Raw genomic sequence first — 16018 nt, 5'->3', positions numbered from 1 at the left:
GTGGGCCAGTTGCATACATTCTTCTCACATTCTCCAACATGCCAAACCATCCATGCTGGTCTATGTTCTTACTCCTGCATTTTAGATATTGAGATAGAGCCTGTGCCTCTTACTGCCAGGATTCTGTCTATCTTTGCAGACGTGTCCCCGTGGATTCAAGCTACAAGCTAGTACTTACCCACACAAAGCCCATCCAACCAACCCCATGTCCCTCCCAGCCCAGCCCACTCTCTCCATCCTCTTTCAGACAAAACTGTGTTCCAGGAGCAATACTCAGGCACCTCAGCAGACACAGCCAAGGCCAAATCCCTGTTAGAAGTCAGGTCCATGCTAGAAGTCAGATACCGCAAGGAGATCGGTTCTCAGCTGACTCCATGATGACAGTATCTGTTACACTAACCAAAATGCCTGTTTAATTGGTGCTCAAAAACTATTTAAATAAATAAATAAATAAATAAATAAAGCCCTGTCTCTAGTTATAGACAGTTAAGGAAGTTGGCTTTAAAAAGAATAAAAAAAAAAAAAAAGGAAAGTTTTATCTGGGCCGTGGTGGCGCACACATTTAATCCCAGCACTCAGGAAGCAGAGGTAGGTGGGTCTCTGAATTTGAGACCAGCCTGGTCTGAAGAATGGATTCTAGGATAGTCAGAGATACACAGAGAAACCATGTATTGAAAAAAAAAATAAGCAAAGAAAAAAAAGGAAAGTTTCTGGTGAACAAAATTATGTGTATGTGTGTCTGTGTACACATATATATGATTTTGTATATATACCCATATGTACATATATGATACATACATGTGTATATGTATGTGTATATATTTATTTAGATAACAACATACCACATCTACCCACATGTACATACAAGGCACATGACAAATTATACGCGGAAGTAGAAGGAACTCCTTATTTTAATGACGTTTTTCCATAAAGTTCTGGCCCATGTTTGTTTTCCCTCGGATCAACACCGCAAGCCAGCTCTTGAGATTCCAGTTGCAGTTATGATTCCTTCTGTAGAGCTAGGCCTTACCTAGAAGAGTGTACACACTGAAGTCCCTGCTTACTGGGTGCAGTGCTAACTGTGATGCTCCTCCATCCTGCATAAGATGAAGCTTTACCAGACAGACGTGGTCCCCTTCGACTTGGAATTGGCATCCCAGTTGAAAACCACAGGCACGCTGTCAGCTTTTCTGTAAGAATGCCGAGCTGTGGATACGGATAAGTAACCATTTCCCTTCTAATCCCACGATGCAGAATCTGTGTCTCCAGCTGCCCTCCTGGCCACTACCATGCTGACAAGAAGAGATGCCGGAAGTGTGCCCCAAACTGCGAGTCCTGCTTTGGCAGCCATGGTAATCAGTGCCTCTCCTGTAAATATGGCTACTTCCTGAATGAAGAAACTAGCAGCTGTGTTACTCAGTGCCCTGATGGATCATACGAGGATATCAGTGAGTTGTTTTGAAATGTTTTGGGTTTTTAAAAAAGATACAGGTTTTCATTTGAATAACTCTATGCATGCAATCTGGGTTTTGCTTAATGCCAAACCGAACCTAGCCAACTCATTAAAGAGATATTTTAGAAGGGTTTTTGTAGAGGTGACTGTAACCACCTGTAGCAGAGGACCCTCACACTCCCTCCCCCGACAATGATTTGCTATTAGATTCACAACATTGGGGATATCACTGCAGTTCTATTAAAGTAGGAGGATGAAACATCAAGTCAGCCAAGGGAAACAGGGATATCTAGAGGCATCTAGAACCATGCTTCAAGACAGTTTCCCACTCAAAACACATTGAATTTCCTAGAGCTAGTTTGTAATATCATATGTGAAATAGTATATACAAGGGAACTGTAGTAGTTGACTCCGTGTCCTCAGTTACCACTATGAGCTGATCAAGGAGACACTCCCTTCCTGGCACACACCATCAACCATGCTGCTTATACAGTTTTCACAGTGTTAGCTAGTCTGATCAGAGAGATGGGCACTCTCTCTAAATCCAAGTTCCCAGGAGCAAGCTGTGTGCTAACCTGATAAGGATAGCAGTGAGCTCTGGTCACTTCTCCACATTAACCAAATAGGCTTTTGAAATTATTCAAAAATATGACTGTCCTATAAATGTCGACTAAACATGTGTCCAAGACATTTTAGTCATTAATGAGTAAATTATCTAACATAGTAACAAATGAAAACATGCAACAGGAGAATGGGGTGTAAGATGATCAAGTACTGTAGTGCCTAGGAAAGGGGGAAAAATCATTTTATGAAGCTGTTGAGAGGGCTCAGTGGTTAAGATTGTGGGTAAGAGGGTAAGGTCCTCTAGGAGACCTCAGTGACATTCACAATAGCTCACAACCACCTGTAACTCTAATGTCAGGGGAACCAGTACCCTTTTCTGGCTTCTAAGGATACCTGCATTCCAGGTATGTACCAATACAGATAGATACATAATTATAAAGAAAGCTAATAAGTCACCAAGAAGGAAGGAAGGAAGGAAGGAAGGAAGGAAGGAAGGAAGGAAGGAAGGAAGGAAGGAAGGAAGGAAGGAAGGAAAATGGAAGGAGAAAAATAGTCCTTTTGTTGAGTTACAGATGAAAGAAAGTTAGACACAGCAATACTGGTAGGTTTGGGGAGGGGGTGTTTGTTTCTTACACCAGAACACTATCACTTTACTAAACACCAACCCACACACTAATTAATGTGTAACTTCTCAGAGACTGTCCTTTACTGACATAATTAACAAATAGGCAAAACACAAGGTAATTAGACTTTGGTCAGACGGTGCTTCAGTATGGCCCTCACAAAGCTGTGGGTATCTTTGGCAGTGTTTCTGAGTTCTAGAAATTTTGTCTCACACCACAGTCTATTCAAAAATAGGCATCTGTCTAGGTAGATCAGGCCCTCGTCCCACTTGAAGTAATGAATATGGATTTTGCTGAAGTTCTTTTTTTAAATCTTTTATTTATCTATTTACACTCCAGATTTTATTCCCCTCCCAGAAAGAAAATTTAGGAGATAAGAAGAGTCATAAGAGATCCATAGAAATGTACATCGTTTCTTAGGGAGCCTTGCATATGCTAAGGGTATCCTCCTCCATTGCTGAGCACCCAACAGCTGTTCTTCTTTGAAGAACTGGGGAGCAGATACTTAAGATATCTGGTCACTTCCACCACTGTATAGCATTGGCTCAAGTGGTCACCGTGTCGTTCCTATTGCCTTTGTTACAGTTTCCCCCTCAAGTGAGGCCACTTACATACAGCACAGTAATCAAGCTATGATAGTGGCTAATAATAATTACTCAGAACACAGTCACAGTGGTTTATAGTTGACCTTCTCCCCTTGAAATAATTCTATTAACTTGCCAAGATAAGCTAATAGGTAGAGATCATGCTAATCTTCACTCAAGAGTATAGAGATGCTGATGTTGCCCACTAGAAGAGCTGACATCAGAATTCAAATCTAGGGTCTGTGACTTCAGGTCCAAGGCCAGAACCTTAATGTACTTAGTGTGCTAATGTCACAGTGGGATCTGCAGTGTAGCTGCTAGAACACTGTCAAGGACTTTGTATTTCTTGCTGGAAAATGCAGCATACCCTGTAGGTCCATATAGGAATCCATCCCCATATAACCTTGGTGAACATCCACACTTAAAGATCAAAGAGAGATGAAGCCTATAAACAATGGTTCATTTGGTTTGTGTTCTCTCTCTCTCTCTCTCTCTCTCTCTCTCTCTCTCTCTCTCTCTCTCTCTCTCTCTCTGTGTGTGTGTGTGTGTGTGTGTGTGTATGTGTGTGTCTGTGTGTGTCTGTGTGTGTCTGTGTCTCTGTGTCTCACTGTGTCTTTCTGTGTCTCTGTGTCTGTGTAATTATTACTTACTTGTTGAAAATATTTAATCTCAATCAGGGGCTTCTACTCTGCCTTTGATCATTCAGTTTATGGATAAAAGACACACTTTTATATTTATAATAAGCCTTATTCAGGACTAGAGCTGAGAAGATATTTACCCTCTATGGTATTATGTCTACTTCCCTGACAATAACCCCACAATATGACTTGTCATGTTTTATCTGAGCTCCTCTTAACTCCAATTAGCTAGTCCCCAAGACCATGGTTTCAAGAATCTTACGCCACAGGGTTTTATCACTCTCCATCTTCCTCTCTCTTCCCATCATGATTCTCTTCAGACACCAAACCCTGCCTATATCAATTCTACCCAGTTATAGGCTATAGACATCTTTATTCACCAATCAGAGATAACTTGTGGGGCAAGGTCACATAGCATCATTTGGATCTATGTGTAGATATTCTTGTCCCTGGGGGCAACCAGGCAGTGGGGGACCAGTATTTAGCATTACAATCTATTGCAAGAGATCAAACCTCAACAATTTCCTGTTTTAGTCCAATAAAAGGCTCTTTTTTTCTCTCAGATATAAATTGAATACAATTTTAACAATCATGAAAACTATAAGGTATGATGTACGTTTATAATATCCAATTTATGTTTGACCACTTAGATAAATTGTTTTATTACCTATCCTATCTTGGTGAGTTTAGAGTTCTGTATCTACATCCTTTTCTATCATAACTTGTATAGACCCTATAACATTTTTTCAATCCTAACCATTAATCTTAGTTGTGAGACTATCTAGTCTTTAACCCCAACAGAAACCTGAGAAGGAATAAATATTACTTGAGTATGAAGAAGTACAAAGGGAGCACTTTCCAAAACTATTGAAATGACAGAGGGTGTTTGCTGCCTGGACAGTCATCCACAAATTGTCTCTAACATTGGAGCTTCCTTCTTCAGCCTTCTGGACTAAAATATGACAGAGATTTTTATGAAGCAGGAATTATGAAGGAGTTACCTACCCTTTCATTTCAAAGTCTGGCAGTCTGCTTCCCTGCGCCTTGTTTGTCCAGTTTGTCCAGTATTCTGTCTGTGCCTACGGATATATCTGAGCAAGTTCTTAATTTCCACAAAAAAAAAAAGAAAAAATTGACCAAGGTCAAAGGCCTTGGACAACTATTATGCCAGATCACTACTTTTCATGATAAAGCCATCATGTTTCACTCTTTTTTGCAGTGTGGACATAGATTTGTTACTGACTAGGAAAACTAACAGTATATTTACTCAAGCTTATATACTTCTACAGAATATGGATGTTGTTGTTGAAATGTAATCATTTTTATATCCATTGGTAAATAGTGTCCTTGCAGTATGCATGTGTGAAATTTCCTGTTTTAAATGCTAGAAAATCATGCTTTGGAAAGAGAATTGAAAGGAGTGAAAACTATAAACTTTTAACTAAGAGTTTCTGAGATCTGACTGCATTGTGCCAAACAGGTGCATGGTGCTTTCTGCTGTAACAGTTCATGAAATCAAGTGCCTGGCCTTTTCGACGCAGCTTTCCAGATGAGCCTGTGACTGCGCAGCACACTAGTAAACCCTGGAACGTCTCCGTTCTTTTACGGAATCCAGTTGGCGGACGTATGACTGTGCTTCTTTTCTTTCCTTAACAGAGAAAAATGTCTGTGGGAAATGCAGTGAGAACTGCAAGGCATGCATTGGATTTCACAACTGCACAGAGTGCAAGGGCGGGTTAAGGTAAGAGAGTGAGATCCCCCAAGTGATGGAGCATCCAGGGAGATTTACAGAGCAAATAGAAAGGAACGCAGAAGCAAGCGTCAGCACATCAACAAATAGCTCGCTTCCATCTGCCCTTGGTTTGACTCACACTGAAGCACTTCCCTGTCATTTACATTATCTCTACAATTAGATGGGGTGGGGGGAATGGGTTACCATCTTGGCTAAGGAAGGATTGTAATCCAAATAAATTCCCTATAAAGAAGATGACTTAGTGGGTAGAGGGATGGCTCAGCAGTTAAATAGCGCTTGCTGTTCTTGTAGAGGACGTGAGGATCAATCCCCAGCAACCACATAGTGGCTCACAACTATCTGTAACTCCAGTTCTGGGAGATCCAGTGCCCTCTTTTGACCTCGACAGATTCCAGACACACATGGGCTGCACACATATGCATGCAGGTGAAACACTCAAGCGCACAAAATAAATAAATCGACAATAAAATTAAAGTGATTTTTAAAAAAAAAGAAAGAAAGATGATTCAGATATAAGTGAAGATGACTATTTGAGAAGCATCCTTTATACATTTTGATCTGCATTATGCTAGTCGAGAATGACTGGGCAGATAGTGCCTGTAAATGCTATTTAATCTGCCTGATTAAATTCTCAATGGTGGAAGTTATTCTCTTATCTTTATTATTTCTCTACACATACCCAGTCATTCGCTTATCTTAAGTACTTCAGGCTCAGTTCCATTAGACTCTCTGTGGTCTGCACATAGAGTTAACACCAGGAGATATTTTCCCCAGATTGATGACTGGCTCATTGCCAAAACTGATACGTGGTAGACTGTAAGAGAGCAATGTTGCAGCATGAACAGGGAACTTCTTTCCTGAGAAAAAGGTCAAATGCTTCTATGCTGAGTCCACCACGCCACATGGGCTGGGCTCTGCCTTTATATGGAGTTAGAGTTCTACAGAACATTCCATTAAGGTAGTGATAGGATACTGCATTCATTCTATCTTTCATCAAAAGTGAAATAGTACAGTGTAGGCAATTCCCAGCCAGGCGCCCTTGACAGTCGTCCGTACTGGAATGGTATTTCCATCTTAAAGGAACAGTGTAATGGTGAGAATGTAGAAGCCTTTTCCCTCGATATATTAATCATGGCAAAGTCACTTAAATGCTGTTGTCTTACATTATTCTCATTACAAAATGCTGAGATGAACCTCCACTTTGATGAACTGTGATAGCGTGATAATAGTTGTTTATTATGCCATTGATTTATTGTAACATTATAACATTTATGTATTACTTACATCTGGTACATAATTAGTCCGTAAGAAATAAAAGACTACTGAGCTGATTTCTTTATTTCTTAGAGAACATTTTATGGAGCTAGTTAAAACAGAACACACAGCAGAAATATGGCAGCCATGTATGTAATTTTAAATGTGCCAGTAGCCACATTAAAAGTGGTAAAAAGGAATAAGGGATGTGATTTTAATAAAATATTTTACTTAAAATATATTATTACAACATGTGGCCAACATAAAAGAAATTACTAGTGAATTGCTTTAAATTCTTTATTATTTTATTAAGTCTTTGAAGTATGATATATATGGTCTTAGCATATGTCTAAGACTCGACAATAATTTTTATGAGAAATATCTGTATTAAGAAGTTTTTAAATCTAATAGAGAGAGCAAATTTTATAAATCTATTCTATTCCAAATGTGCTAAGAAGTTTTCCAGCAACTGAATCTTATAAAGTTTTTTTTTCAAAATACGGTCATAAATTAATTAAAATTGAACGAATATTTAAAATTCAATTTCTTCACGGCACTAGCCTCATCTCAGGGGCTCAGTAGCCAAGTGGCTAGCACAGGCCCTTACTTAGATGGTTTATACAGGAAGGGATGCAGGCTGTTCTGAGAAGGACTGTTGGGCCTCAGGATGCCTATGCTGTGGAAGCAGCTGACACTTCAGAGTTCAGTGACTGTATTCTATACCCACCCTTCGCTCTATCACTTCCCACACAGTGCAGCCTCTGTCCCCTGCTGAATGGAAGCCAACCTCAGAACGCCTGTCCTTTCTTGGAGAGCCATGGCATCTTTTCTAAAACTGTGGTACATTGTTTTTTTTAAGTGGTTCTTATTTCATCCCACAAAAGGATTAATTTGATGCACTACACTTTTCTCTAGGGCTGGAGAAAGGGAAGCTCTTTGTTGGCAGCAGGTCAGCAAGCTCTGAGAATGACACGTACTTTGGGGGAAGCTGTCCTTTGTCACATCAAGGCTCCTTCCTAGGTGCTTCTGACCATTTGACTTCAGAAGACCTGCAAATTGTAGAATAGAGGCTAAGAGCATACCCTTGCCTAAATACCTGAATGGAAATGATTTAAAACGCTAACAAGAGGATTTATGATGCTTTTCTTCAGCTCCTTTATTTTTGTACTTTCCGAGTGTCTTGAATGAACATCTATGTACCACATGCTGGTAATTCCCACACAGGCTAGGAAAGGGCAGCCTCAGGAACTGGAATAACAGAACATTGGGAGGAATCTTGTGGGTGCTGGGAACTCAAAACAGGTCCTCTGCAGTAGTGAGTGCTCTTAACTCTTAACAACGGATGGATCCACACCTTCCTAGCCTCTTGCCAAAACTGTTTAAAGTGCTGTTAGATGTAAAGTAAGGTTGAAGAAAGGCCACGTAGTTTGACACGTTCAAGAGAAAGGCTGAATGCTGCAGATGTTATTCCAAGTATCAAGAGAGGTCTGAGGCCACTTTCCTTGTCTTGCAGCTTTAACAATCTCTGATGTCTGGGGGGGGGGGGGACCATATTTGTTACTTATGAAGTCTATTCATTCTTACCACTTTGCCATGGGGACAACAGTCTGCTTATAGCTTGTCCATGTTTCTCCCAGTCTTCAGGGATCCCGCTGTTCGGTCACCTGCGAGGATGGACAGTTCTTCAATGGTCACGACTGCCAGCCCTGCCATCGCTTCTGTGCTACTTGCTCTGGTACCCTTCTCCCACTCCTCCCCCTTACATTCCCGATTGTGGTTGTCCTTTGACCTGGCTGTAGCCATGTTTCACGCAGCTCTCAGTATGTTTCAAGGAAGTGTGTAGGGCCACATTTCCCCCGATAATGGTACATCAAGTCTCACAGAAAGCCAGTTATCATCAACAACCTTGGGAGGAACTTAAATGTCCCAGTAAGCATCTCTTTCTCAGAAGGACGGGCATTCTTGGCGAATAGATTCAGTTAAAAACACAGGAGTCCCCCCTGCCCCCAGTGCCACTGAGGGAAAGTAAGAGAGAGGAAAAAGTTATGACTTAAGCTGGCGGCAGATGGGTGTGGCTTTCGCAGACTGCTACAGAATCCCATGATTCTGCCGGTCCTGAGGCTTCTCTTCTTTCCTGTTTCTTGCATGTGCTTTGCACCGAAGGGGCCGGAGCAGATGGATGTATTAACTGCACCGAGGGGTATGTCATGGAAGAGGGAAGGTGTGTACAAAGTTGTAGTGTGAGCTACTACTTGGACCACTCTTCAGAGGGTGGCTACAAATCCTGCAAGAGGTAAGTTCATCTACTCTGACCCTAGCACTTGATATCTGAGCTCCTTGTAGGACTGTCTTTCTAAATAAAGAGAAAACTGATGATTTTTAATGATAAAGGACAATTCGGTCTTCGTGTCTTTGGACACTGACCTGCAGAATTTGTTCATGTTGGCTGGTATTTTTAATGCCTCAAGATCACCTCAAAGTTTTGTGTGTGTGTGTGTGTGTGTGTGTGTGTGTGTGTGTCTGTGTGTGTGTCTGTGTGTGTGTGTGTGTGTGTGTGTGTGTGTGTGTGTGTGTGTGTGTCTGTGTCTGTGTGTGTCTGTGTGTCTGTGTGTGTGTCTGTGTGTCTGTGTGTCTGTGTAGGATGTTCCTGGGACCAGAGGTTAACATTGAGTGTCTTCTTCAATTGTTCTTTTACATTTTTTGAGCCAGGAGCAGTCACCAGTTTGGTTTCACAGTCAAGCTCAAGCTTCCTCGATCTATCTTCCTTCCAGTGCTGCGAATATAGAGACATAATACCACACCTGCCTTTTGCCATTGGTGCTGGGGATCTGAACCTTACCAAATAAGTCATCCCCCCAGCTCCCCTTCACAAATACCTTAGAGTTCTTAAAATAGTATTTCTCTATCCAAAACACACTTTGTCCCAGTTGGACTCAGTATCTACCTGCCATGTTTTCCCTAATATTCTCAAATCTAACAGCTATTATAAGAAAATAGCTTTGTCATCTTCAAAGAAAGAACTAACTTGAAGATATTAAGAGGTTGATAGTAAATATCCCCCATGCAATGGATAAGAGGTTCAGTAGTTATGTGTTTTGCCTATAGATGTGATAACAGCTGTTTGACATGCAATGGGCCAGGATTCAAGAACTGTTCCAGCTGCCCCAGTGGATATCTTTTAGACTTAGGAACGTGTCAGATGGGAGCCATCTGCAAGGATGGTGAGTACAGCTATGTGATCCACTCTGTAATCTTTGCACTTTATGGACTAACATATTTCCATTTTAATAAAGAGACTAACAAGCATGTATTTAACAGGATATACTCAGCATCTTGTGCACGCTGGCTGACCTTGATTTACATCTTTAATGAGTCATGTTGCTTTGTAATATTTTGTTATCATTTTATAATGACTGACTCTTCCTGTGTAGCTTAGGCCGGACTCTAAATCATGGTCCTTTTACTTCAGGTACCTGGGTATCAGCAAATCACCTGCAATCCCAAGACAGTTCCAGTTAGTTGTTTTAATTAATAAATTTTACTGATCAGAACAGCTATCCCTTCGTAGAAAAAATTGAGCATATACTCCAAGAGCACACACGTGCATAGCCTTTGCCTCTATCGACAACCCGCAGGACAGTATTCTATCTGCCATACTCACAAACCCACAAAGACATGCCATCAACAACCAAATCCATAGCTCCCCCTAGCATATGTTTTGGCACTATAAATTTACTGTGTTTGAGTAACTGTACATGACATGTGTGTACAATTATCTCATCACATGAGATGGTTTCAGTGCCCTAAAAGTCCCCTGTGTTCCCCCATTCATCATCCTGCCTCCCAGTTCCTAGACTCTCTGAATTTCTTTTTTTTCCCTGTCTCCATAGAGTCTTTCTTTGCAAAACATCTAATATTTACAATCATATAGAATGTAGCCTTTTCTGGTTGGTTGGTGTTTTAATTGTTTCCTTCCAATTTTTTTTTTGTAGACAGACTTTGTCCAGATTTTTTGATGTCTCATACATAGAACCTTATACCCTCCCATGAACACTTAGCATTTTGCATAAATATCTTCCGAAGTCCTATGTTTTAAACATTCTTGGGCAGCTTCCTTTTAATGAGAGCATAGGATTTAATCATGTAAATATTCCCGAGTACTTGCCATTTTCTGGTTATTTGGATTTTTAATCATTTCAAAGTTGAATCCTAATCCAATGGTATCAGAGTATTTCCTGGAGCATGTAAGTCTAGGAAATAATTTTCCAATATTCCAGCAGAGAAAAAAAACAAAAACAAAATGTGATGATAAAAAAAATGACACATCAAACCCAGAACATAGGACTTCCCAGTGTTGGACCAGTCTGCTTTTCTTGCCATTAATGGTTTCTATTCAAATTCTAGGACCTACACCATCCCCAAAGATTCTGACTGAATTATGCAGTGTATAGTATGACACAGATACTTTTTGGAACTTTTAAGTGTCCCTAGTTTGCAATGCAGGTTAAGGAACTTCCTCTACCAGCTAGGCAAATGCCAGGTTCCCTCACCTCTTCAAAGTCACCGCTGTCACCTGTAAATTCAGCACGTTTCAGTTATTAAAATGCCAACATTGGTTTTTTTTTATTTTCAACATAATCCATACTCAGGAGACCCTAACTTTGTACCTAAGCTTTACACACAAAGTATATCTCAATAGAGAAATCAATTGTATTTGAACATCTGCATGTTCAACATGACTTTGGAGACTGCATTTGGAACAGTCTTGGTCACAAGGCTATAGCCCTAGGGAAAGGCAGAACATGACGTTAGGAGTCTGTATGCTGTATTCAGATCTTCACTCCACACAAACTGAAGAAGATGCTACTGATGCTGTGTGGTTATTCCACAGCTCACTATTAGGAACCTCAAAAGGGCATAGCAGGAAGGGAGCCAAGGAGAACATTGATACATGCTCATTTGTAGTCATTTTTCCCTGAAGCATCTGGGTGGTTTCATCTTCATTGTGTTTCAGAACAGGTAGTATAGCAGAGTAGGCTGAGCCTCCCTACTCTGTGCTTTTAGAGCCAGCCAGGGCTAGTTCTTAGTACACCACTCTGAGCGGAGAAGTCTGAAGTGGAGGCACAGGGCCATTTAATTATCAGCTGTCAGTCACCAGGACATCTCCCTTGAAGTTTTCACCTCTAGCATTTGGTATTAAGCACCTAAGATTAATGAAGCCCTAAACTACCTTGCTAAGTGTTGCTGACCATGGGTTGATTTGTACCAAATGGCAACACGGTCAAAGGGAAGGTTCAGGATTGTGGGCTAGAGTGGGAAATGAAGAGCTGTTGTTTGCACTCTCAGGCCTGTGAATAATAAGGTCCTTTGAGCCTTTGGTCACATGGCCATGCTCTAACTGACTATAGGTTGCTTCTTTTCAACTCCATATTTCCATGATTCTAAGACAATTGTTTGGCAGTTTAATATCTCTGAAATCATTCATATATATCTATTAATTCATGACAACTCACTATTGATTTCAACCATCCAGTTGATAATATGTAACTGCCATGCCTGGACCTTAGACTTAGCCAAAGAAATGTACATAGAATTGAATAAAACCTGTGACTCCTGGTTCTTCTGTCTTATTTAACAGCAGTTCAAATGAACATGGAAGAACTGCACATGGAGCATCCTATCACATACTGTTGATAAGAATAAAATTAAAATTCCAATTGCTAACAGAATATGGTATCATAGTACAAACATTATTACCTTGTGATACTGAAAAAACAGTCAATCTTAAACTGTCTTGGATTCATTGTATCTTGGATTCTATGAAATATGGTACAAACGACTGAATATTTTCTGCTCTCGATAATTCTGAGAAGAACAAACAGTTCCTTGCTTGTGATATTATTGATTTCTAACTTATTCTTTTTTTTTCCACTCTCTTTTTCCTTTCCCAAATGGATACCAATCACATTTACTACTGGACTGCAATATTTTTCCCTGAAAACACTGCTGTTGACTGAAATCACTTTGGGTGGACCAAATTCCCTCCTGGGCCTGCTCCTGAATGACCTCTTCCAATCCCCCAAATCTACCTCTCTGGCCAATCAAAACTTACCTCGGTGTGTCACGCTGTTCTTCACTCCGCTCCCCCTCTGTCTTGCCGATTTCCGGAAAAGCTACGGAAGAGTCCTGGGCAGAAGGAGGCTTCTGTATGCTTGTGAAAAAGAACAATCTCTGTCAGCGAAAAGTTCTACAACAGCTGTGCTGCAAAACATGTACATTCCAAGGCTGAGCAGCCGCCTTCCATCCCTGTTCCTGTAGACGTATAGATTATTCCATATTATTAAAGAAAAAAAAAGCCAAAAAACTGCAAGCCACCTCTCTCTTTCTTGCTATCTTTTTTTTCTCTCTCTCTCTATCTCAAGTTTGTGCAGGGAGATGGTGAACTGTTTTGTCAGAACTTAAATAGAAGAAAAAGAAAAAAAAAACTACAACAAGCCTACCTTTTATAACTGGATGTTTAGTGTTAAACAGCCAGAATCACAGAGACAGTATTGTATAACCAAAGTATTTGATGCCAAAATTTGACGTTAAAATAATGATTTGATTTCCTGCCCTGGTTTGAAGGTCCATTTTATTCCTTTGCACTCATTCACTGTTTCTCCTTTTAAAATCCCTAAAAATATTTCCACCGTCACCACCACCACCACCACCACCACCACCCCCGCAAAAACAAAAACAAAAACCATCATAAGAGCACACATAGATCGGAGTGAACAGAGAGCTTTGCCTCAATCATTTTTCTGGCTTTCCTCTGCAGCCAGGGAAGTGGACAGGAAACTGGACCTTAGGGACACCCTGCAGAGTATGTTCAGTGTCTCGTCTTGGTGTTTCACAGTTCCATGGTGATACCTTCCCACACATGATTTCCTTTGTACATTGCTTTTCATTTTCTTTTCTTTTTTTTTTTTTTTCTTTTGCACTTTTCTTACCTGATAAGTCTCCTCCACTGGCTTCATCGGGCAGACTTTCTGCCACTGGCTTTTCAAACACTGTCAATTGGGTTATTTTTTTACACAGCTGGTAAAGAGGATTATTCTGAAGAGTCAAATGGACAGTAGAAGCATGTGATAGCCAGAAGGGCTGAGGCTGATCTGGGTCCCCCAAAGCCCAGAGAGAGAGAGATAGACTCTGCACAACCTCTCGGTGCTATCTAGCCATTGCCCCCCCACCACCACCACCTTTTTTCTTTATTTTAACTGTCATCAGAAATTACATTTGTCATGTGGGAAGAATTTAGATTATGATGCAGGAAATTTCTTCCTGGGGTCAGAAGTTTCTAAGAAGTCCTGTATTTTTTAAGAAATGGAATTTATTTAAATACTGTTTAAGCTCATGCTTGACACTAGTGGGACAGCGGTTTTCAATGGTGCTGATCAGTCGACTCGTCAACTCCTGTCATTTTTAGAAAATAAAACTGGAAATTGAATGTGGGTGGCATGATTGTACCCTCCTGGCTCTGTATTTTCTCACTCCTCTGTCCTTCTATAACTAGGTTCCTGTTCTTACACACCTGTCCACCGAATGTCACTCACTGAGCTGGGGTTGCTTTGTCTGTCTGATTCAAAATGTGTCCACACTTCGTAGAGTCTAGAATACTGGACTGTAGAGAAACTACTTTGAACCTGTGGTTGAAAACGATGAAATGTGATAAATCTTTTTGTAGTTCCTTGGAGGATAGCTGATATCCCACTCCTTCGTTTTTCCTCTCAAATCTCCTTGGTGACCTCATTGACTGGGAGCATGGCCAGGCATCTCCAGGTTCTAAGCTTTGGGAAGCTACACTTCCAAGTTGCTGTGGCTTCACTGCTAAGAAGAGAGTGAGTGATGGTCTTGGAAAGGAGCTGGGGTGTGGATGCTAAAGCCCCCATTCATACAAACAAGCAGTAAACAGCCTACCCTGGAAATACCCCTAGTCCCCAAAGTTCACTTCTAGCTGCAGGTAGACAATGAGTAACTGGTCTACTGAACCCTTTAATAGCATTTTAATGTTACTGAGTCAGGAGATTCATAAGTAACTAAGAAACTGGCAGGTCATACTGGGCAACAGTGTTCTTCTTTAGAACACTGTAGGCTCTTCTCACTGGAAGAGCAGAGGGAAACCTGGCCGTCGTGTATTCTCCTTATGTTTAAATGCACAGGCTTATGTTTAAATGAACAGATGTAAAACACAAGCCAGACAGATGGCAAAGACTAGACTTGCCCGCAAAGAAATTGAGTTGATTAGGCAAGTCTATACAATTAGAGGCAAAGGTCACAGTGATGCAAAAGACAAAACTGATGTCCTTATCCTTAGACAATTAACCACCAAATTCCCTGGGGTTCATTGCCATGCAGTTCATTTCCCACTAACCATGCAGGTGCACATCACGGAAATACCGGTTTAACTACTAGTGTGTTACTGCCTCATTTATCTACATTAACTAGAACAGAATGCTTACAAAGTTTACGTTAATGTTATATATTATGTATAAATAAATATATTCATAATGAGTATATGTAATGGATAGCACAACGTTTGGAGACGTGACAAATGCTCTTACCCTTTGGAGACAAAAGTCCTATTTTCTGTTTTCTTTTGTCTTTTGATCTTTAATTCACTAATTAATAGTGACCTGTTGTTAAATCCAAATCCACTTTGCTGAAAAATACTGTACATGTGTAAAATGTTCAGTTGTTTTTTTGTAAAATATAGAACAGTTGTAATTGATACTGGCCAAAATCAATGTTATTCCATATTTTATTTTTTCTATTAAATTAACCTAAGTTCCTGTTTATTTGATCTCTTCATACCCATGTGTAAACTTCTCTGAAAGGCTTAGTGGATGAGAGACTTCTCTGCTTCCATATAGAAGCAGAACATGAAGGATTAGTGGATGTGAGTAAAACATCTAAGTATGGATAGAAAAAAATGGAAAGATGGGTAGAAACAGGGAGGAGGAAACGACACACAGAACAGGTGACATTTGGACAGCAATGTATGTTAAATCTCATTTCTAGGAATATTATAACAAAAATACCTCTTAAAACTTGGCATAGTTTTTGTCCGGCTGTAGCTACCTGGTTGCTGGTGTGGCAGGTAGCTGAGTCAT

At 40.4% G+C, this 16018-nt stretch overlaps 1 protein-coding gene across 8 annotated transcripts in view; it reads left to right on the top strand.

The window, feature by feature from the left end:
- Positions 1-16018, top strand: part of Pcsk5 (proprotein convertase subtilisin/kexin type 5) — a 405399-nt gene that overhangs the window by 263841 nt on the left and 125540 nt on the right. For 7 of the 8 annotated variants that reach the window (NM_001190483.2, XM_017318080.1, XM_006526759.4 and 4 more), the window contains 5 exons: positions 1255-1448; positions 5519-5603; positions 8507-8604; positions 9033-9162; positions 9975-10090. In NM_001190483.2, coding sequence (NP_001177412.1) covers positions 1255-1448; positions 5519-5603; positions 8507-8604; positions 9033-9162; positions 9975-10090 — 623 coding nt within the window. Of the gene's footprint in view, positions 1-1254; positions 1449-5518; positions 5604-8506; positions 8605-9032; positions 9163-9974; positions 10091-13042; positions 15714-16018 lie in introns of those variants that run through there. The other variant, NM_001163144.1, reaches the window with a different exon arrangement.

Source organism: Mus musculus, chromosome 19 (assembly GCF_000001635.26).
Source record: "Mus musculus strain C57BL/6J chromosome 19, GRCm38.p6 C57BL/6J".
Classification (NCBI taxonomy): Eukaryota; Metazoa; Chordata; class Mammalia; order Rodentia; family Muridae; genus Mus; species Mus musculus.
This window is presented reverse-complemented; position numbering and strand designations above follow the sequence as displayed.